At 41.1% G+C, this 23,657-nt stretch overlaps 4 protein-coding genes across 12 annotated transcripts; all 4 read right to left on the bottom strand.

Annotated features, from left to right (window-relative positions):
• Positions 1-148: 148 nt before the first annotated feature.
• LOC136424448 (transient receptor potential cation channel subfamily V member 5-like) lies at positions 149-3,187 on the bottom strand. The gene is made up of 5 exons (XM_066413049.1): positions 3,001-3,187; positions 2,655-2,721; positions 2,076-2,341; positions 1,418-1,527; positions 149-862 (listed from the first exon to the last, which is right to left on the bottom strand). The coding sequence occupies exons 1-5, from the start codon at positions 3,091-3,093 to the stop codon at positions 700-702; spliced, it is 699 nt and encodes a 232-aa protein (XP_066269146.1). The 5' UTR covers positions 3,094-3,187; the 3' UTR covers positions 149-699.
• A 250-nt stretch (positions 3,188-3,437) lies between these two features.
• LOC136424591 (transient receptor potential cation channel subfamily V member 6-like) lies at positions 3,438-7,164 on the bottom strand. Its single transcript, XM_066413206.1, has 6 exons — positions 7,032-7,164; positions 6,041-6,142; positions 5,193-5,369; positions 4,472-4,693; positions 3,913-3,999; positions 3,438-3,611 (listed from the first exon to the last, which is right to left on the bottom strand). Exons 1-6 carry the CDS (start codon positions 7,137-7,139, stop codon positions 3,438-3,440), a joined length of 870 nt encoding a protein of 289 aa, XP_066269303.1. The 5' UTR covers positions 7,140-7,164.
• Positions 7,165-7,196: 32 nt separating this feature from the next.
• LOC136424589 (transient receptor potential cation channel subfamily V member 6-like) lies at positions 7,197-11,321 on the bottom strand. The gene is made up of 7 exons (XM_066413203.1): positions 11,039-11,321; positions 9,873-10,008; positions 9,534-9,598; positions 8,761-8,886; positions 8,112-8,261; positions 7,737-7,835; positions 7,197-7,288 (listed from the first exon to the last, which is right to left on the bottom strand). Exons 2-7 carry the CDS (start codon positions 10,001-10,003, stop codon positions 7,197-7,199), a joined length of 663 nt encoding a protein of 220 aa, XP_066269300.1. The 5' UTR covers positions 10,004-10,008; positions 11,039-11,321.
• Positions 11,322-12,140: 819 nt separating this feature from the next.
• Positions 12,141-23,458, bottom strand: LOC136423782 (elongation factor 1-delta-like). 9 transcript variants are annotated; one of them, XM_066412075.1, is made up of 13 exons: positions 23,363-23,458; positions 21,833-21,983; positions 20,954-20,974; positions 20,240-20,440; positions 18,246-18,317; positions 16,655-16,748; positions 16,034-16,209; positions 15,592-15,661; positions 14,816-14,862; positions 14,558-14,573; positions 14,233-14,295; positions 13,228-13,343; positions 12,141-12,774 (listed from the first exon to the last, which is right to left on the bottom strand). In XM_066412075.1, exons 2-13 carry the CDS (start codon positions 21,968-21,970, stop codon positions 12,736-12,738), a joined length of 1,053 nt encoding a protein of 350 aa, XP_066268172.1. In that variant the 5' UTR covers positions 21,971-21,983; positions 23,363-23,458; the 3' UTR covers positions 12,141-12,735. The 9 variants fall into 9 exon arrangements, with proteins under 9 accessions (XP_066268172.1, XP_066268169.1, XP_066268173.1 ...); XM_066412072.1 differs by lacking the exon at positions 23,363-23,458 and adding an exon at positions 22,548-22,615; XM_066412076.1 differs by lacking the exons at positions 18,246-18,317; positions 23,363-23,458 and adding an exon at positions 22,548-22,615.
• Between the last annotated feature and the right edge of the window lie 199 nt (positions 23,459-23,657).

The raw sequence follows: 23,657 nt of genomic DNA, 5'->3' as shown, positions 1-23,657 counted from the left end.
TAGAGATACTCGTCAAAACACACGTAGACCTATCTATATGTTGATGCATAATCGAAAAGCCTTTTTAGTTTCAAAAGGGTTGTCTCTGATGGAAAACGAAAGCGCCAATGCAATTACATCCAGAGCACAAGAGTTGATTAGGGTATGAAACGTTCAGTACGAGGAGTTTGCCTTTCTAAACTAATAGTACATATATGTATATTATTCATGATTCACCCATTTGCTTAGTTGCTACAGAAACTGTAATTATTATACTAGTAATTGTTGGTTATGTCTCTTAATCAACCGTGAAACAATAGTTATAATTCATGATTCATCCATTTGCTTAGTTGCTACAGAAACTGTGATTATTATAATTGTTGGTTATGTCTCTTAATCAACCGTGAAACAATAATATTTTCAGTACCAACCTACGTTGTAGCATTACGTATTTACACGATATACATATTATGACTATGAAGGACAATTACGCACACTTAAGACAACTGGTTAGATCAGCATAGGTCTACATTAATGTGTGAAGCCACGACTTCTTCGCAACAGTTAAAATGTACAGAATGTAAAGAATGGGAAAACGGAACTGTTCTGTATACGTAAGTTTAGATATCGTTGTTCATTTAAAAGACGGGTCATATAAAGGATTGGACTGTTCTTGAGTCTATTTGTTCTAGTTCTGGTGGTAGTCAATAAGTGTTTATTTTATAGACTGGTAGTCTGTTTGCGCCAGTAGTCGACCATGGCGCGCATCTTGGCGGACTTGGTGGAGCCGGCCGCGGACCGGGCGAACGACGGGCGCTGTCTTGCCGGGGCCCGCTTAAACTTCACCTCGCTGCGAGCCTCCAGCTCGCCCAGAATCTTCACCCTGAAACATGGAATAACGGAAAAATAGATATATGATAGAAATATGGATTCATGGATTGTTTGATTAATACTGGTACCACATCATTTGCTTATTTACAATGGGTGTAATTATGTATATTATTGCATTATATGCTACACTAATATATACTACACTAAGTAGACGGTCAGTTGATATGTGGCGTCAAATAGGGCGTCACATCAACAGAACATCAACAGAAACACAAAATGGCTTGGAAGAAGTTGACAGCCTTCATTCTGAATGATTAGATGTATTAATGATATTTCCGAATATAGATGCAATAGTGGCCCGCATCGTCAACAGATGAAAGCGGCGATGATGATGTTGATGATGATGACGATGATGATGATGACGAAATATTAACTAATGTACTATTACGACTTTTTTTTCAAATTACCTAAGTTATCATTATCTTCAAATACGCTATCCAAGATCAAACTTGACAATAAACTTTTCAACCGTGTGTTTGTGTATATCTTGTGTCTTGTTGGACTTGATTTGGTCCATCTTACACCAGATGAATGTAAGAGCTCTAACCGGAGGTATCTTGTGTTGGGGTCGAACCCGGGCACGTCCACGTACTCCCCCGCCGGCCGCCGCAGGCAGCTGGGCAGCCGCCGCTCGAAGAGGAGGATCAGGCAGGCACGCTTTAAGATGGATAGAATATACTATTGGTCAAACATTGATAAAACGAATTACAGATTTGTTGAATGGCTTGTTGCAAAACTGTTATCTCACAGACACTAAATTTGCCGTATATTCATTCACTGATTCCTACATACCTGCGGATTCGAGAGGTCTCTTTTTTCATCCGAAACCCTTGACAGCGTCTTTCCCATCATACCGATGGACGTTTCAGAACCCAACACACTTATCTTTATCTATATTACCTTTCCCTCACTACCGCTACAGCTAATGACCCCATATATTTGCAGCCTCCACAGGTTCCGTTTCTCCTACGACACCCTTGCGTCTCTCCCTCCATCCCAATTCCACGTTAAAGAACCCAGCTCATTTTTTTCTATCTTTTCCTCATCAGCGTCAAAGTACAATGATCACGTCCTTATTACCTGCAGCTTCTAGTGGCATCTTTTCTCCTACGACACCCTCACACCATCCTGATCAACATGAAAGAACCCAACTCTCAATACACATTTCCTCATTTGACCAATACTAGTGAATAAAGCCTACGAACCTGCAGCTTCCAGAGATCCCTCTTCTCCTCGGAGACCCTGGACAGCGTCTCTCCCATCATGCCGATGAGCAGGTTCGTCATCAGAAGGAACGAGAAGATGAGGAAGCTGACGAACAAGGCGACCGCCATGGCGGGGTTGGGGGCCTTGTCCAGCACCGTGACGTCCTCCACGCCCAGCGTGAGTTTGAACAGGGTCAGCATCGTGTGCTCGAAGTCTCGGAACTGTTCCAGGTACTCTTCAGCCTGCTCAAACGTGATGTAGAAGGCTACACACACAAAAAAAGAGATCGAACAATTGTCTTAGCATGCTGGCAAAAATGGACCAGGAATGCTAATAGGTCCCATTATTGTTCATAACGATCTTAAAGATCTAAATTCAACATTTCAATAACTCAAGATTTAATTCAGACACTGGTGGAAAACAGCGTTCACATGCGTTAACGATCTACCTCTATCACAGATATTGGTCCGATGAAATATGGAAAACATAAAGAATTATACAGCTGTATATAAAACATGAAGCTGTCAATAGATCACCGGAGTACATAAAGATACTCATCGATGAATGTGATCACCTACCTGCCGTGTATCCTAGCAAGCAGATAAGGTAGACGGCGAAGAAGCGAACGATGTCTCCTGCCAGGATCTAGAGATAAAATAGATAAAATAACCTGTTATTCGATTCAGGACAGAAGGAAGGTAACTGTCGAGCTAACAACATTTCGGTCAGGTGAATGTCTGTGTTATATGAATCTAAGTTTCCAGTTACGTCTACGTGTTGAATAATGACATAAAGCGGCGCCGGAAAGTGTTGTTTCCTCGTACGCAGTACAACAGAAACATCCAGCCCAATATCAGCACCAAGGACAACACCACAACCACTTCTACTTTACATTACATCACATTACATTTACGCAATACTTACCTGTTGGATAATGACTGTGAATGGCCCCAGAGCCTCGCTTCCCCGTGAGAAGTACAACAGTAACATCCAGCCGAACACCAGTGCCAGCGACATGACCACATCCTCCCGAGGGTGGTCAGTCAGCCGGAACACCAACAGGATCAGCACAGCGCAACTGTATAGCAGGCTGGAATAGATGAAAAATCGTACATTTTTCTCTTATTTTCTTTGTACTGAAAGCTTGAAGGGACTAGGTGTAAAACGGACACTGTGATATGATGATAAATTTAAGTTGAAATCTAACGTTAGCATCAAAGGCTTTGGACTATTGGTAGCAAGATGGCTTTCTGTACACAATTTTGATATGAATGATAGTTTGATACTAGCACCCATTTGATTTAACTACCATATGAATCAAAATGGTCATAGTAAATCGTTCGGGAACCGATAAGAGACATTTAGCGGCAGGATTTAGCAGTTGAAATCTTGACATATTTCAAGTCTAGCTTGTAGAAGTAGTAGGAAGGATATATAACATATCTTGTATAGTACCTCAGGAAACGAAAAGGTCCGTTGCCGACTCCGTTGAGGATCCCACAAGCTTCTGGTCTCACATGGATCATGTCAGATATCTACAACAACGGATAAGAGATCGATATAAGCCAGCCATAACACTTAGGTGCCCCCTTTGTTTATAAAGCACAATCATATCAGAACGTGTCGGCTGATGGGAAATCCTTTTGGTTGTGGTTGACCTCTCTACTGCATCATTTTAATGATGGCGATATTAGGCCAATTGCAGTTACTATGAAGAATATTATGATGTCCAGAATACCTAGTATCCTACGTTGCAGAGAGAAGAATGATAAGGAAACTATAAAAAATACTTAATCTATATCAAAGTCTATGCAATGCTTGACAACGCCTACTTACCTCGCACCAGAGGATGACCAGTACGACCAGCAGTGTGAACATCTCCCCGCCAAGTCGCGCCTGGTGCCACGGTGTGTCGTACGACTCCTGAAAAGAGAAATGGTTGCACTTCAGCCCGAGAGATCTGCTTTAACATTATCTAATCAGTCATGAAAATAGCGTAGAAAAATGTTGGTCTCATCTATGCTATGAAAATGTCTTTTAAATTAAAGGACAACAACATTTTGGAAGTATACGCAAGATAAATATCTATCATTTCAAACCTGGTGAACCTCAGACCTTTACTTCAGTCACTGACTAACGGTATTCCAAAATGTATCCAGTTGCTTGAGTAGCTGGTACCTAGTGTATCTTATTACATGGATGCCTAACCTTCATCGGCATATTGGAATTATACGTCTGTATGTATTCTAAAAAAAATCTTTAGATGATGAGCACGGTGGATGATGATGATGAATGTCATTAATCTATGAACTCCTAGCACCTAGTACCTATAACCATAATATAACTTTTATGATATATTTATACTTGGTAGAGTAATAACACGGATAAAACTTACAAAGACGGGTACTTTCTCCACCACTGTGACGGTGACGTTGTTGGTCCCGTCGCTGACCACCTTTACCACAGTCCGCAGTGGCCTGTACCAGCAGCAGATGGTGAACACGATGATGTGAACAAGGTAAGCCAGCGCGAAGGCCAGGAACCAGCCCCGCACGAAACTCGTCCACTTCTTGTTGAGCAGCTGTTTTATAGGCGTGGCTTGGACCATTCGTGCAGCCTGGAAGGGCAACGATTACGAATGTTAGGTTGAAAGTCCCAACGTCATGATAGCAATAGGTTATGCTTGGGTCAAACGGGCCCCGCCGCGTAGTTGAAGGGCTGTTTTATTTCACCTTTGTGCGTGACCCCTACGTGGCCCCGTGGGTCACCCTGCGGCTGCTGTGCTTTTTGGGCCCGGTCGGGACCCCGAATAATTTTAACTCGGACTTGAAAATTAACGCGGGACCCTGTAACAATTTTTGACGCCGTGAGCATACGCCATGAGCGTCCTCTTCACCTTTGAAAGCTTTGGGTGATTCTGACTGGTTCACTTTGCATTGCAGCTATAGTTGTCGCTTCTTACGGATGCGGCTCTGAGGAAGGTGACAGACGGTCACCGAAACGTCGTTGAATAAATCACTTGGTTGTGCACAAATAGCATTTTTATATAGTGACTTACAAACCTGACATAGCAACCCGCCCGACATGATGATGATTAAGTGTTAACGGATTTTTACCTCGATGTTAGTGTAGAGCTGGCGTACGTTGCTGTAGACCACGATCTCCAGTAGATTACTACACGCTCTGTGCTGAAGACTGTCGATGTCGGTCAGGTCGTACAGACACTCGGACACGGGACCGTACTTCCACAGGACGTGGTGCTTGCGGCTGGGGTCAAGCAGTACCTGGAACATCTGAAGATCAACAACACAATCATAGTTATTGTGGGCAGGGCTTTACAACCACAGCACGTGCTTACGCTGAGGGTCCAGGAGGACATGGAACATCTGTGGATGGACAAGTGGATACACGATTATTCAGACATTCGGACAGAGGACTGTACTTCCACAGGACGTGCTGCTTACGGCTGGGGTCTAGCAGTACCTAGAACATCTATGGATGGATAGAGGATAAACGGTTATTCAGACACTCGGACACAGGGCCGTACTTCTACAGCACGTGGTGCTTACGCTGAGGGTCCAGGAGTACCTGGAACATCTGTGGATAGACAATACACGTTTACACAGACACTCGGACACGGGGCTGTACTATCCGGCAGGATGTGGTGCTTACGGCTGTGGTCCAGGAGCACCTGGAACATCTGGAGATCAACAACACATGGTTAATCAGACACTTGAGAGCAGGGCTGTACTTCCATGCATGGGACGTGCTGCGTATGGCTCTGTTTCAGGAGGACCTGAAATATTTGCAAATCAAGAGGAAAACGGTCAGTTTTGCCTAAAGCAAAAGTTAACGCAAATTCATTTGTTTAAAAACAAACGCCATGGTAAGAAAAGTGAACATGAGAAGCAATGACAGTGTGAATATTTTGACCCATAGACTTACTTTGTACTTGGATGCTTACCTCCAGATTGCCGCTATCTGCTGCCAGCTTGACCGGAGTAAACCCCGCGTTGTTGGTGATCTTCTCCAGATCCAGGTTCTCCCTTATCTGGACAAGCTCCTCCTGAATAGACAAATAAAAAGATTTCTTATTATTACGCTAACCATTCTAGAACGAATAAGAAAAAAGCAACGGTAATTGCAGCTGAAATGCAGTCAGATTATCCTCAACCAGACCTTCATAATATACAATGAATCGAAGGGTTTGCATTTGATAAAAAGGACTTATTGGTCATGGAGAGTCTGACCGCGGGAAGGTAAACATTTCTGCACCGGCAAATAGAATGTATGGTGACCAAACTCTCCTGGCAAATATTTTATTTATTTATTTATTTTGATTTACCACATTTTGTGGAAGGATTGAAATAACAGGTGAACTATCACCTTTTCAAGATGTCATCCCAGACCGGACTGTAAGATTTGGACCATCGCACACCGGGGCATGCCCCTACTCTTTTTCGAAAGGTGTGGTGGGTTCTTTAACGTGCGCGGGGTGTTGCTCTCCCCAAACACGGGACCTCCATTTAACGTCCTATCCGAGGGACGTCCCTAACCCTAGATGAGCTAGGTACTCATTTACACCTGAGTGAAGTGAGGAAAGTCGTGTTAAGCGCCTTTCCCAAGGGCACAACGTCGGGGCGCAAGTTCGGACATGTCTCTGGGCGCACCTGGGATTAGATCCCGGGACCCATTGTTTGACAGCCGCGTGCTCTACAGTTGCGCCACACGACGCCACAAATATTGTCCCTAGAGCCAACGTACTTAGTCTTGTGGGGATAACAGTCAGATATAGTGATTTGTACGGTAGAGGTGTCTGCAGAAGATAATGAAATAACATAGTGATTTTTTATGATCACCATCCAGTCATTACAAAAAAATTGATTTTTGATTTGAGACGTTCGAATGCAGAAAAACATCTCATACTAAGCGTAATACATGTAGCTAGGTAGTACCTGGCTGAGTTGCTGGTTGTCGTACTGCGCCTTGAGAGTTTCCAGTTGCTCCTCCACCAGTTTCAGCACCAGGCGGGCCATGGAGCAGGCCGCGTCAGGGTGGTCCATGGTGGCCAGCACGTGCAGAACGGTGTTGCCTACATCATAGCAGTAACAAAAAGCACATTAATATCTAAGTTTGTTCAGCATCAGCCTGGTCATGGAGCAGGCCGCGTCAGGGTGGTCCATGGTGGCCAGCACGTGCAGAACGGTGTTGCCTACATCATAGCAGTAACAAAAAGCACATTAATATCTAAGTTTGTTCAGCATCAGCCTGGTCATGGAGCAGGCCGCGTCAGGGTGGTCCATGGTGGCCAGTACGTGCAGAACGGTGTTGCCTGATTGTAGCAAAAATACGCCAATCAGGCTCAGAGTTTTTGTTTTATCAACCTGTGTATTCTTTTCGGTTATTTCTATCTAGGAACTGCGCTACCTATGAATACATATTTGGGCTATCTATACAGTCATATTCATAGAATATGTACTGCGCCCAATAGCCGTGTGACTCAACGGTTTGAGAAATATTAGATTAGTCTTGGAACTGCTCGTGTACCATGGCCAGATGAACAAAGAGAACAAAAGAAGACTTCATGGTTCGGGTACACTGGTGACGAACAATAATGACGAACAGTGCATTGGACAATTTCTCAAGATCTGCAATACTACCTTTTGAGTCCTGGTTGTCCAAATCAGCGCCATTTTCCACCAGGTACCGGAAAATGTGCTCCATTCCGAGACGGGCAGCCAGTGAAAGGGCGTACTCTCCTGCAAAATGAAATTTTGAGACAAACTTCACCTTGTTCCTGTTCATCCTTTGTCTCATTTTCCGTTATCATTTTCCTACCTTATGGTATACTTACTTAATCTTATACTGTATATTGTATGTTTGTGATAAAACAGGAAACAAATTTAGATTACATATACTAGTTATATCTATCATCATATTATAGTATAAAATCTGCTGCACTTGGATACTTTATTTCCTCCATTATCACAACGTTAGGTTACTTGGATTTAAGCAGTGGCCAGTGTGTCCCTAACCGTAGTAGAACAGCACGTCCCCCTCCCTCCCGTGTGCCTGTGAGAAGTTCGTGCCGGTACACCGCGCGTTCGGGTCCGCTCCCCGGCCCACAAGCTCACGGACCAGCCGGAAGTTTCCGTTGAAAATAGACAGGTGTAGCGGGGACTCTCCTGTAAAAATAGATCAAAACATGCTCAAAGCACTGAAAATTGTGTTGTATGTGATCTCAACTTGAATCTAAAGAAGGCAATCAGAGATAGCAGACTTCGCCCCCTTCGTAGTAAGCGACCTCTGGTTGAATATACAGAAACTGTGGTCCGGAAACACACACACACACACACGCGCGCGCGCGCACATACACACACACACACACACACACACACACACACATACACAGAGGGAGAGACAGACAGACATACAGACAGACACAGGGAAAGACAGAAACACAAGCCAATACAATGCTTCAATTTATAATCTTGGAGGTGAAGTAGTAACCTCCGCGAATAGTTGACTTACATCAGAGCATAGACACTTGTAATAGTATTTCATTATCATTCAACGTGTATATTTTCAAATCCTTCCCTTTTTCATGTATACGTGATATTGTTGAGTATGCAAATCTTTTTTTCGGGATAATACACTTAGAGTGGACAAACAACAACGCATTACCATCGTGGTTCGTGTCGCAGCAGACCATGTTGGCGCAGTCCACGTGTTGGTCCAGAATCTCCAGCGCCAGTTTCTCGTCATCCCGCAGGAGCGCCAAGTGGAGGGCCTGGTGGGAACCCGCGTGGTCTGGGGTTACACATTAGATGGGAAATCCGTATTGATACAACAAAAGTACAGGGACTTTCGTAAGGTCTACTACATCAGTATACATACAGACAGACAGTCAAGTGGAGGGCCTGGTGGTAACCCGCGTGCGTGGTCTGGGGATAACATGGCTGCCGTCACAGATATATGTAGCTACTAGCAAAGATTGTGTGGCGTCGTGTTGGCGTCACGGTAAGGGTCTTTGACCCAAAAGGCAAAACCCAGAGGCTCTTGGGGTCCGCATCCCCTGACATGCCACCGATATTGTGGCCTTGGGAAATGCACTTAACACGACTTTCCTCACTGAACCCATGTGTGAAAAGGGGAGGTTTGGGCTCCGCCTTTCAATAAAGTGCCCTAGATACAGTGGGTACCAAATAAAACACTGCCCCTACGGTCTCTAAAAGGCTATGGGACTACCTTTATGCAAGGTTTCTTCCTTTATAACTGTCGTAATTATCAAGGTAGTAATGAGAGATTGTTTTACAATATCGTCAAACAGTAACTTTTTTAACAAATCAATTTCACAATGAAAGACGTGGGACAAAAACAAATTTCTAAGACATAACAACCGTTCCGGTCCATTGACGTTTCAAGGTCTAATAAAATAATGAGAGACTCGACATTACCGGTATCATCCTTCTGCACACCTCTTTGCGGTTGCATCTCGACTTCATCTGAGGGGGCTTTTTGACTATAAAAGAAGACAGAGTCACTTTTCAAATTAAAAGGAAGATACTTCATTCACAATCACAAATTAGTAATTCATAGTGCTGAAACGCCATCAATTGTGGTGGTCACTTGTTAACAGCACCGCTTGCAGTGTATCTTTTTAATATTACAAACATTGCGTTCTCTAGCACACATATATTTGTATACATTACGTATACGTATGGGCTATTTGCTTAAATCATTACAAAATATGATTACATACCCATGTCTGTTAATTCACTTAAATATTGTCTCACCTATTGACTCTTGAACCGTTCCTTTTCAGAACACCGCTCCCCTCTCGCTTGTTGGTATCGTCCGCCTCAAAAGCATTGTTCGTCTGACCATCTCCAACCTCTATCACTGCGTCTGTAGTTTCTCCCTCCATCGGAGCTACAGAAAACAACATGATTCCATTGCTGCTGACAGGAAAGCCTCCAAAAACAAAATTCTGAACGATGAAATTTGGCTACGGATGATTCGGTTGATTTATACGAAAGTGGCTAAAACGACTTGTGGCCAATTCATTGCTGCCTGCTATATTGTAGTATTTGTATCTGCATCTATATAGCCGGTATAACCGCCCTTCGGCGTAACACATCAGCTTCGCAGGCACGTGGCGCGGCAGCAGCTGGTTATATCACACCAAACGGCCAAAATATATTGGCGCATAACCTGGCTAAACAAGATTCGGTTGATTTACACAAAAGTGGCTAAAATCAAGTGTACACAATTTATTGTTTCCTACTCGTTAAACATGCGGTAGTCTCATATAATGTTGTTCCTCTGACCAAAGTCCCTTCTCCATCATTAATTAGTTACCAATACAAGTGAGAGTAAATGTTTTGACCGAAAAGAGGTACCACTTTATACGTATCTAAGAAAAAACAAATAGACACCCCAACGCGTTTATCAAAATATGCATACATTTTATGAAATGTGACAAAGCTTGTATGTAGGACACTGTTATGCCCCTCCACACATACAGTCATGACGGTAAATATTTACTCACCTTGTCCCCGTGTACATTAGTTCTTACGTTGCTGGGTACCTGACGTCATATATCATGTACTTATATGCATGCCCTTCTTAGTTATCGGTTGGTAAATCTAGATTATATAAAACTGCCATGAAATCTAACGTTAATGTGGAGGATGTCAGTTTTTTTAGTTGGATAATGTCTGTCTGAAAGCTTAACATTATGCACTTACATGTAATTGTTTGGGCTTTTCCTATTTATAGCTCGTAAACGTACAATCCTCAGCCAAATATCCATTTTTTCCTCTGTCCAAACGTAACAAAGTTTTAACAGTATTCCCTGGATCATAAGTATACTTCTAAAACCCGTATGGCATCAATTGTTACTACTATTACATATTTCCACACACACACCTATAAAGAGAAAAACTGGCAACATACTCACCCCCTTTTGTAGACGGAGTATATAATCAGTGGTCACCAGCAGTGCAACAAACCATTAGAATGACAGCGAAGTCTTCCGACGGACGGCTTCCAAAAGTGTGCCGAACACACGAAAGAGGCTACGGCAAACCATAAGGTTGCACTATGCTAAAACTCGCCCACTTTTCTTGGTGATTTTCGTAGGTGTGAACCGTCAAAACAAGTGTTGAATAAAGGCGGACCCGAACCCCCGAACCCGTTTGATAAAGGGTTATTAATATCAATCAATGCGATCTGTGCTTCAGATAAGGCCTGCTTGTTGAGTATGTTGTGTAAAGTTTAACATGAACGTCAATATATCTCACTACAGTTGTATCATAAAAAATGCGAGGGGGGTGTGATGTATGCTGAAAACTGTTGTTTAATAAACTAGCTACATTAGCTTTCGTCGCATAAGAAAAACAAGAACTGTTTATGCAAGAATTAATGTACATAGATTTTGCTAAGTGCTTCTTGATTTTTCTCCAATTTTCTATATATATATACTATATCGAAAACGTATATCTATAGATACCTAGTACATGTTCATGTAGCCTCTGCCAGACCTTCCTACAGGCGTCCGAATCATAGAATTCGGAAAAAAAATTTGGCCAGTAGTCAGTCCACAGTAAGGTCAATAATTCGCTTACCCTATGGTGGCCAAACGTCCCTGACAAATATTCTCCCTATAGCTGATGTAGTTAGTCTTGTAGGGACTAGAAGATACGATTGTTAAAATTCTTACCAGCATACCTTTAAGTGTACATGTACATCTATTCCTACAGCCCTTTGGTAACGCACACTACGGTAAGGTAGTCCACTGGAAGTAGTGTGTATTCAAGTCCCCTTCATAAGTGCTGGGCAAAGAAAGTCTTCTGAATAGCTCGGCTTGGGTTTGCTCCCCCCTCCTTTATTAATGCAAAACTAACACTCCTAGATTTAGATTACACCAGCAAATATTGTATATACATGTATGCATTGCATACGCTTCAATTATCTAAGTCCTGTCTTGTCTTGTAGGATGTACAGAAGACGTTCCCCATCATAGTGGATAGTGAGTGAGTGAACAAATAAACTGGACAAACTTTATGCAGCAGTTGGTGGTCGGTTTAATGTCAATGAGTCAGCAACAAACATCAGATGTCGTCAAAGGTTTGGTTCAGTACAAGAACGACATGGAAGGACTACAGAAAACGGAACAGTATACCAACGGAACAGCCAATGTTTGACATTATAGATGTGTCTAAAACAGTTTTATTCACTTGTTCTTACTGTGGGCACAGTTACATAACTGTAAACGTAATGTAGATTACACACAGCACAGTTATGAAAGTTATTCCTGTCATATTGTCGGCCAGTTGTGGACACTGTTACATAACTGCAACGTTATTGTAACTTGAACATGGCACAGTTCTAAAAAACTAGCCCTGTCTTATTGTCGTTAGCTGTATTGGTTTACCAGATTCATGAAATTCATGTACGTGTGGCCATTTGGAGGACTGAATTCGCAACAAAATCAAAACTGACAATTTTTGGGTGAAAGCTTTATTTTGCTACTTTTTATGGGTCTTTGTGACCTGCAAAGGCTTTTAGCTGTCGTCTTCGTTGTTTGTTTAAGGTGGATGTTGTTGTTGTTGTTGTTGTTTACTTTGGAGATGGTTTGTCCTCACGTGGTCTTGTCTAAATCTTGTTGAAGGCAGCGATGTCAACACTTTGGACCTGTAAATAAAAATTTAAAAAAAAAACTTTAAATATTGGGAAAAAAAGTACATTATGAGAGCAGTCTTTTCATCTGCCAGGTTACATAATTACTTACATGTAAATCGGTCACTCTGAAAAACAGTGGGTTTGAGAGATCTCTAGTGCGGCACCTCCCAGGTATGTACAGTTTAGATATACAAGAGTGCGTTATACTGAAAATCATATGAGGATGTTGCATTGTAGATCTCTTCGGACACAATATTTTCTGAGTGACAGATATGAGATCTGGCAGAATTATGTAGTAGTCACACTAGACAAAATTATAAGTCACTGTTCTTTAAGAAACAGACCTGAATCTAAAAATGTTCAGAACTCTTCTGACAGTAACTTCTCACTGCCATACAAAATTTGATGTTTTTGCAGGAGCTTAATTTCGTGGTAGGAGAGGAAAGGAGTTCTACAGAAACTTACATAGTCTTCAAACTCTGTGATCTTCTCCTCCAGGAAGTCTGTTCCGACCTTCTCGTCTTCTACTACACAGCTGATCTGCAGTTTCTTAATGCCGTAAGCAAGCGGTACGAGTTTGGCTGCACGGAAAGAAAGAAAAAGAAAGATGTAAACAGTTTGTTAGGGCATATCAATGGAGTGTATTAATCAATAACACACAAGAGATGGTTCATACATAGAGAATTGTACAAATAGGCTATGATCTATTGAAATGGAAATCGACATGGCAGCCAACATTGATAAGGAAAGAGTGAAAATGCTCTAAATCAAAAGCTGAAACTCTATGTAAAAAAAAAACCACTAATAAAGTTGCTGTTGAAATTTTCATGTCACCGTTTGTTGAGTGTGTTAACATTTGATGCACTGGCGATTTAGAAAACAGATGCCACAACCTCAGAACCTTTCCATCTAAACTTGCACCAACTACATTATTGTCTGTGACTGCTATACACGGATTGGGCTTCTGATGCTGCTCACTTCCATGACATGGTGATAACTACATTTTAACACTGAGTGCTTACATATAGAATACAACACGGGGTATTCCGTATCACCCGAGGTACCAGCCTGACCGCGGGTCGAATCGCCCGACGGCCGTAGGCCGGAGGGCGATCCGACCCGCGGGAGGGCTGGGACCGAGGGTGATGCGGAATACAACGTGTTGTATTTTATTTATGTCATACCTTGGCCATACCCACCCGAGAAAACACACATTTCAATGCGGAATGCGCCAAAAGTTGAGGGAGTTTTGTGTCCTCGAACTGTAGCAACATTGATTCCAATCTCCGAATCCGGTATTCGAATTTCCGGCGGCCGTGCAACCGGCGCGTTCGAAATGCGTTCGAAATATTCTATGGAAGCCTGTGTGATAACCCTCCCGAACCCTATGTGATCCGGATAGTTATCACACGGTCCGGAACACCCGTATCAGGCCCAGGCATGACATAAATCATCTTACGTCATACTTACACTGTCCCCATACGAGCCCGTCTGTTGTTACTGACCGAACATTCTTTTCCACGACACTCATGTCTGTAAACAACACAACAGGTCAGTTGTAGCTTGTTATGAATGTACATGTATGTAAGAGTTCCTGTAATTATGATGTTTTTGTCAACTCCAATCTACAGCTGATACATACAGAATGTAAATGTAAGAGGCTCTCAATTACATATTTCAGTATTTCTGCAATGTGTTCGTCGTTGATTATTCAGGGAAATAGAATTTCATGCAGATATGTGCAATACAAATTTAAATATTATACATTTCCACAGCAGGATTAAAAAGGACCTACCTGTTTCATCGTCCCACTATAGTGTTGTTTGGTGCAGTTGTGAGGGGAAAAGGGGAAAAAAGAAATATGGTTGTGAACACTTAGTATTATAGGCAAAGCAACCCAAAATTTACACAATCATAGTCCAAGACATCATTCTGAATGTACCTTGTATGTAACACCGATGTCTATAGAAAGTGTACAAAGTTATCCATTACTTGGTGACAACAGTTACAGTTTACATGGAGTGAATTTAGTTTATAGTAAAACAAAACTTACCGGTTTGACGTCGAGGACAATCATGGACTTGGCTACAAGAGCTGGTTCTGAAAAACAACACAACAAAACATCAATACACAAAGGAGCAAACAATAAACAGTATTAACTGTTGTAAGTTTTGGCTCTACAATGTTGTATATACATTAACCTTTTACTGATCAGAGCTACGAAGCAATGACCTTACATATAGCTTCTTATGTTAGGTGTCAACACTCCCTGACTGGTGCCAGTTACGGGAGAGAGAATCTACAGGAGTGAGGCTGTTTGATCAGTGGAATGAATATAATTTTTAATAATGTTTTTTATTGGTCAGAAATTACCCGCAATGGCAGCGTTTCTAGCGCTGAATTGATGCAGGGTATTACAGGTTTCACACACTACACAACATATACATGTATAATATCTTATCTACACTTGCATTCTGTGGAACTGTCGCAAGGGTCTGGGCGGCTGCCATTTGGCGCCACCAGGTGACCTCAATACGAATTTCCCCAACCGAAGTCAGGTACCCATTTACACCTGGGTGGAGTGAGGAAAGTCGTGTAAAGTGCCTTTCCCAAGGGCACAAGATCGGTGACATGACAGGATTCGAACTCGGGACCTCTTGGTTCTGAGTCGAACGCTCTGCCGTTGCGCCACACGACCCCACCAATATACATGTAGTCTTTAGAGATGTTTGCATGTTTACCAGTCCTGATGCTTTTGAATTGACCTTTTGTCACATAGCTACTAATTTCTAAACGGATTGCTTTGGAACATATCTATGGCAGACTTACTTTTGGACTTCTTGTCTTGGTAGGCCTTGACTCTGTCTTGTTTAAGTTTTTCTGCTGCAGCATCTGCCTCCTGTTGGAAAGATACATATGTGTCTCAGTATGATAGTCAGTAACATTGTCACATAAAGGATAAAGTTTATTGGCTAGAATATATTCATTATGGTGTAAGACATCCGTTGATGTAGTCAACTAAAATGTACTGTAACTGAAGTCATCACAATCTTATAAATTCATATGCCTTATATCCCATTTCCTTTTCTGTTCTCTTACTGGAGTAAAATTCATTGACATTTTACAATCAACCCGGAACCTACTGAGGAAGTCTTTTGGTCTTGATAATGATCAGTTACTACATGTGTGGTTTTTTGACATGTATAAAGTTGGAAGAAGGTCATGGTCAAGAAATATACTAATTGTATGGTTATTAATGATATCTACTCACATCATCACTCCCAAACAGGTCGATGTCGTCGTCATCATCATCGTCATCATCATCGTCATCATCCTCCTGCTGCTGGACCGGTTTGGCGGGTGAGTTGGTCGGGGCGGCCCCGCCCTTCTCCAGAGACCCCACCCGCGACTCCAGTTTCAACACAAGTGCCTTCAGGTCCTGGGTTACTGTCGAACAATAAAAAACAAATTAAGCTGAAAATTGTGACTTGTGAAAGTCAGTGTACTACAGTGCTTGCAATGTTCTTTTTATACTTCCTCGAAAACTTTGAACACTTGGTTTCTAACAATCTGACAATAGTTTTATAAAGAAGATATTGTTAATTAATAAATCAAACTGAGGACTGTTAAATAAAGTCAAACCTGTCTACAGAGACCACATAGACAAAATTGTTAATCACTTAATGCTCTGAAAAATAATCTAGAAGACCACCAAAAAGTGGTCACAATAGCAGGTGGTCCTTATGCAGATGTGTAAACTAGTACAAGTTATACTGCAGAGTACACTACATTAATGTTGGACAGTGATACTTTTGAAACAATAAGAATAAAGATACCGTACTTTGCATTGAAGACTGTCCGTAAGAGTTACAGAAATACTCTAAGACTTTACCTTTCCTGAGATCCTTGTTCTCCTGTTCCAGCGAAGACAGTCGAGCGAACACCTCGGCGTGACCCACACTGGTCCCCACCTGCAAACCTTCACCCTGCAGGACAGAACACAACATCTTAAGGAACAGCACACGCTTTAAGACGTCTTAGAATTCATCGGCATTGCAAGGCTGTGTACATAACTGTGCAAGCATACAACCATATTATGCAAACAATATGGTCATATGCTTCCATAACAGTGCAACAGTTCTTTCAGTGCTGATTGCAATGAAACCAAATTTAAAAACACTTGTATTGACTATAAAAAAAAGTTATATACAAAAGGTTTTTCTACCTCAACAAACCTCAACAAACATCATACTTGTTTGACTATCATTTGCAATGTCCTAATACATGTATAGCTAATCACAAGGCTTAAAACTCAGCACTATGATAGTTATCATCCAAGGAATCGTATGCAAACTATAGTTGTTACCTTGCACATTATCTAATATACTAATCATCTTCTATCTACAAGTAAACACAAACTAAAGAAAAAGATACTCAAAGGATTCTGCTAAAAAATGCTTGACATTAATGTACCTGTAGTACAAATGGACATTCAAACATTTTAAAGATCTATTTCTAATACCTACTGTATTACCGGTATGATCAAGACTAGTACTAGTACTAGTACTAGTACTAGTAGTGGTAATTGAATAATCAGAGACAAGGTACTGATACCAACATGCAGATTGGATCTAGTGCTGAAGTAGAGAAGCACATGCAGCCAGTGAAAGCTACCAGGCTCTAGCAGGCCACCACCCACATCTAACTTCTATCACCAAGGAATCACTGCGCACTGCCAAGGTGTTTTAAATACTGGGTGGGATTTGGACAACGCCATTTGGTAGAAATTGGTCTAGAATGTGTAATAGTGCACTCAGACCATGTGAAACTGTGTTGCATTGCCACGCAGGGTACTTCAGAAACGGCCATTTTGAATTATGCTGGTGGTCACTTTAGACAGGATTCTTAATGCTAGGAAAAATTGTAACCAGAAAGTGGCCTAAAAAGTCAAATGACCAGGTGTTCAAGCCCCCCTCTCACTGGACCCGCGACGCGTTGGCGACCTCGCTGCAACAGAGGGATTTGACACCGCACTAAACAAATTTCATCGATAAAGAACAAATCTTTTAACACTTTGTGTGCTTTTTTTTGTCCTTTTAGTCATACTTGTACGTTTTGCATGGTATTTCCAGTGTAAAGTCAAGGGTAACTCAAATTCAATCTAGGACGCAGTGAGGTCGCCAGCATGTTGCTGGTCCAGTGAGAGGAGGGCTTCATGAGTACAGGTTTGACTGCACCCTGCCATGGCAATGCTACACATGTACAGTATCACACAGTTGTCCATTCTTGGCGCTGTCCAAATCACACCCAGTGTTGGGAAGACCTCAATAAAAAAAATCATGCCGTGATTCCCGAGTGAAAAGAATTAGATGTAAGAGCGTCACATTACACAGTTGTGATTCAGGCGGGTTCTAGAGTGCGAGATTAGCGCGGGGTGGGTGTGTTCGTGCAAGGTTAAGAGAGAAGGTGGTTGTTCTACTCACAGGAAAACTGAGGGAGTTTTGAATGTTCTGGCGTGCCCGTGCAATCTCATTTAGTATGCTACTGGTGCCCTCCTAGGGGGGAAACACAGGAGGCATGTACATAAGTACGAGACTTCAGAAGAGTTCTTCATACGGCCAAATAAGATACATTTTGTACAAGTATACAGAGACCATGATTTGTATACTTTCAGTATTGAGTGCAACTTTTTAGTACTATTACATTTAGAATGCTACTGGTTCCCTCTTAGAATTCAAAGGAGAAACACAGGAAGCATGTCCATAAATACGGAGACTTCAGAAGAGTTCTAAATACGGCCAAATATTCTACAAATGTAGTATACAGTGTATATATACAACAGTGGTGCAATACTTTCTGTATTCTTCAATACTGTTATACACATTTTTAACATGAAACCAATGTTGATTGATGCAATTGAGAATTTTTTTAGCGAAGTTATTCGATTCTTGATAGTGATTTTTGAAATTTATGTCGCTGGTATTCTGCAAAGCAGCATCGTCTGTTATGATCAAAGAATAGGTAAAGGCTTTGACTTGACTCCCTTGTATATATTTGTATAAAAGAATTCCCAATATGGCCAAATACTGTGTATATGTATACTAGTCTTGTTTGTACTGTGCATTTTCACCGCTTTTGATAATGTATCTTTTGTCAATTCGACAAAAATGGACATAAAAAGGACACTTGTCAATCCTCGAGTTTGAAAACTCCCCTTCTTTGTAAAAATCTACCATTCTGTAAGCTGCAATATTTGAACTGCCAAAAATTTCAAGGAATACCTTATTTCCTGCAAAACTACTTCCACCAGAGCTCTGCATCATTCTCAGAGAGGGTAGCACACAATCATGCATTCACATGTCACAATATGCAGCACACACTCACATGCTGGGCCACACAGATTCATTTCCTTTGTTCCCAGACAGTTCTACAGTTGTAGCAAAAAGTCAAGAGGCCAATATGAAAACAGAGAACTAGAGGGAAAAACTGACTGTTTGTACGTCGATGAAGGTTAGGCATCCAGGTAATACGATGTGCCAAATAACAGTTGCTCAAGCAACTGGATATGATTTTGGAAACGGTTTCAAGTAGCGTCCACTACTTAATGTCAGTGACATTGAGCAAGATTTCGAACAGCAGGTTTTGTCACTTTGAATAATAAACAAAATAGACATGAAACTTGTTAACTCTTGAATTCATGACTCTTGTTTGTATTCATTCCCTGAAACTGTGTGTACCAAGGTACAAACTTTCTGAGAGTATGAGGGAAAAGTTTGCACCTTGTTACAAACTGTTCTCTTCTTCATTTTGCAGTTAAACTTAGAATTTCCGTGTTATTTTCCAACTTAGCAGCATTTTTTTCATAATTCATGGACCAAGAAATGAAACTGGTGTGCCCTTGATACTGTTTCTTTAGCAGCATGACATTGCCACCCACAACACAGAAATCACAACACATGCGGGCATTCTCTTAGTCTTATAGGCTGGGGTATACAGTAGTAAGCATGACACACCACAATGTACATTTATCATGTATGAACATTTACATTGCTTGTATCAATGCAACTAACATGGGCATACATGTACATGGACTTAAAGTATGTACTTAATCTGGTTTCCTTACATCTACATATACATGTATAATAGCATATACTGCATATAATAAGTGACTACTAGCAAACTAAGTTAACCTGTACTACATGTATATGTGCTATGCAATATGAGGACTGTTGAGCGACTTGCAGAAAATGGTCTCAGTAGACAAGATTCTTGGTACTTGGGTCAAAGACTGAAGTTGGTAAAAATTAATATAGAGACCACATAAAATATGATGTCCAGGTGGTCCTAATGTTGAGGTAGGCAGGTTTGACTAGAATACCGTTTCCCTGTACTGTGTACTGTGTAGCCTTACATGTACATTGTACAACTACCCAAACCAACAAGAACAAGAACCACACTGTGACTGTAGGAGGCTTACAGAGACAGACTTCCCCGCCTTCTTCTTGTTGGAGGACTCCGGCGGGGGTGATCTCGCGTTCTGCGCCTGTTTCCCCCGCCCTCCCTTCTTTTCCACCGCCTTCTCCGGTTTCCTGTACATGTTTTGCGCGATTTCCTCGCTCGGCGTCGTTACCTCGACCTCGGCATTGGAGGGACTGCTGTCAGATTTGTTCTTTTTCTTCTTCAGGGTCCGAACGATAAGCAGTGGAGTGAAAGAATGAAAGAGAGGAGACAAGGAGGAATAGAGTGAAGTGTTAGTAGTGCTTCTAGCTACAATGTGATAACCACCAATCACAGAGGTTGTTAGTAAAGTGATGATAGAATTTTTGCAGGAAAGAAGAGATAAAAAATAGGAATAATAGTTTTTAGCTTGTTATTTTTGCATATAAATATTCACTACATGTATGTGTTGGTCATTTTCACCTTTTATCTAGATTGCGACACATGAGAAATCATATTGCTGATCAATTGTTAAATGAATATAGATTAGACTTATGTGCAGCTTTGTCAGTTAAGATAAGAAAGTGCTACTGACTGTATAGTGATATACTTCTATAAACTTGTTTCTTGAAGATTTTATTACGTGTACACTAAGTTACAGGAAAGCATATTTTCATACAAACTTTGGAGAAAAGTAAAACTTGTGCATTGCACACAAACACATGACAGACTGCTCCACAGACAGGCTACTCACCCGGTTTCTATTTTTCCGCTTCTAGTAAGCAGAGGGTAGCAAGGAAACGGGGAGTCAGGGTCAGGGGGGTTGTATTTGTGTATTTAACAAACATGCATGCATGAAATGACTGAAACCTTCTCATGTATACCTATATATTCTTAACCAATGTAATACATGTACCGCAATGAACAAACTGAAACAATGTAATACTTTTACCACAATGAACAAACTGAATGTTGTCACAACATTTTGTCGAACTTTTCTTTCAGACATTTGATATTATGATAATCATCAGTCATCCTTTAATCTAACCTTCTAAAATAAATCATCATCCAAAGTTCACTCAGAAACAAAAAAAAACAAACAAAGTATCTTATCTTAAAAAACACCTACACAATACACACACTGAGTATAATGTACATGTACATGGTGTACATATATACTACATACATTTGTATCTTGAACTTAAAGAGACATACATTGTACACACACCAACACACAAACACACACACAAAACAACATTCTCAGCAGCAAAGCAATCAGAGATGGCAAACATCAACTCCTTTACATGTACCTCTACTGCTTTTCAACCCCATATAGCTTCTACCTCTACTGCTTTTCAACCCCATATAGCTTCAGACATACTGAGAATGTATAGCAATGCTGCATTGTGCAAACCAGTAGTGACAATCACAAAAACACACACACACAGAGACATAAGTCTAGACAAGTCTAAAACAAAACTTCCCTAACTTGCGGTGAGGTAATGAATATCATTATCATGGTTATATGAGTACCGACTGATCTTAACCAAATTGAGTCCCTTGCAATATAATTGGGTGAAGCAACAACTACTATCTTCTGGTCTTACTACGAGAACTATTCAACCGAACTGACCTTGACCACGAGTCCAGAGTGCTGGTCGGCGAGGTGTTGTTGGTACCGGTTCTCCGCTTCTTCAACTCGGAACCGGTCGAACCAGATCGGCTCCACGCTGTCCATGGTTTGCGGGGTGAGAGTGTTCGGAACCGTCATGTTGGGGCAGGAGCTATTAGTGGAGAGACAAACGATTAGTTATTTTCATTAATTCCTAGTAACCACGTAGGTTAACTGTGTCTCACAACCTTGGAAGTATTAGTGACATCATTTCCCATATTGGACAAACAAAACTCATCATCACACACAAATACCTAGAATTCATCCACATAAAAGTTTCCTTCTGAAAATTCTCCTTGCACAATGTATTTGTATTACTGTAAATGCATTTTAAATTTGCATGGTTGGGAGAAAATGTGTTTGCGCTAGTTTTAAGTTCGCGTTTGAGACATTAGTAGACAAGGGGGTTGGAGGGCAAAAAAAGCCGAAGCGGTTTTAGGTTCGTGGCCAAGAGCCTACCGTGAAAACCGCAAACATAAAACCACCACGAACATTTCTGCATTCACAGCATCAACATCAAACTGTACATATGTTGATGCATTGCATACATACCTTATTTCAATCATAAAAGTAAGGCTTTTCTATCGCATTGATTAGTATTGGGGCACAGGCAGCAAGTTTGACTAGAATTTCCAAGCTTTTAATTGTTGAAATCAAAATTTGTCATTTACGAGACCTTATTTGGAAAACGAGTTCTGTTCTATAACGGATTTGGGACAGACGCGGCATTCATGTAATCTTTCTGGAAACACAACACAGAAAAGGGAGACTTGAGTATACCGTACGTTACAAAAATATTTGTACCTAATCATATGACAATATTCTAACATATACTAACATAATTCCACCAGGGTACATAATTCCGCCACCCTCAAAATATGCGTCCAAACAAATCTCCAACCCAACATCTTCTGGACAGTATAATTTTGCATGCCTGTATACTGTGCATACCTGGGGGTGCTGCGCTAGAGATCTCTCAAACCAACTGTCTTTCAAAGTGGTGGATTGGTGTCACTGTAACCCGGCGGATTTATGTTCATGGAGGTTACATGCAGTACTTTGATTGGCAAAATCATTTCCAAACCTTAAATTAAAATATGCCTTAAATTATCATGTCTATAGAGTCTAGACACATACACGTAAAAGAGATAACTATATAATGTACATGGTATCTGTAGATGTAAATACTTACTTTGTACATCTTCAAAAAAGTCTAAACTATTTTCTAATGTTCTAATGTTAATACACCATAGCAAAGGAATGTTCCGCAACCAAGCAGATTCTTGTTGCATGATGACATGTCAGCAAGTGGATGGAACAAGATTTTTTTTCAAACAGTCGACGCGATAAATTGCTAATTTATAATGACTATCATAACTCGTACAGGCAAGAAACGGTCGCAAACATTTTTAAGACATGTATCCTAAATTCTAAGACACATACTGACTGTCTTAGCCCCGGGAAAATTAGAGAAAAGACGGAATATTTTACCTGTTACAGCTGACCACGACTTCCAAGATGGCTGGCACTTGCGAAAGAGGGTGAACACGTGAAGGACTAGTCCACTATCAAATAGGGTTAGAAAATAGAACTAACTGTTCTTAAAAGGTTAGCATATCAAACAAAATACTACCCAGCTATTGTTATTGTTAAAACATTGTCTCATTAAATGTTTTGCAGGTTTAAGATAGATAAACTGTCAAATTTTACTTGAAAATGAATACCCCTATATTTCAATAGTAGTTCGGTCGAAAGGTCATCAGACGAAAATTTTGAGTGACCTTTT

This window comes from Branchiostoma lanceolatum, chromosome 18 (genome assembly GCF_035083965.1).
Source record: "Branchiostoma lanceolatum isolate klBraLanc5 chromosome 18, klBraLanc5.hap2, whole genome shotgun sequence".
Taxonomy (NCBI): Eukaryota; Metazoa; Chordata; class Leptocardii; order Amphioxiformes; family Branchiostomatidae; genus Branchiostoma; species Branchiostoma lanceolatum.
Note: the sequence above shows the minus strand (reverse complement) of the source record. Positions and strands in the feature narration are given on the sequence as shown.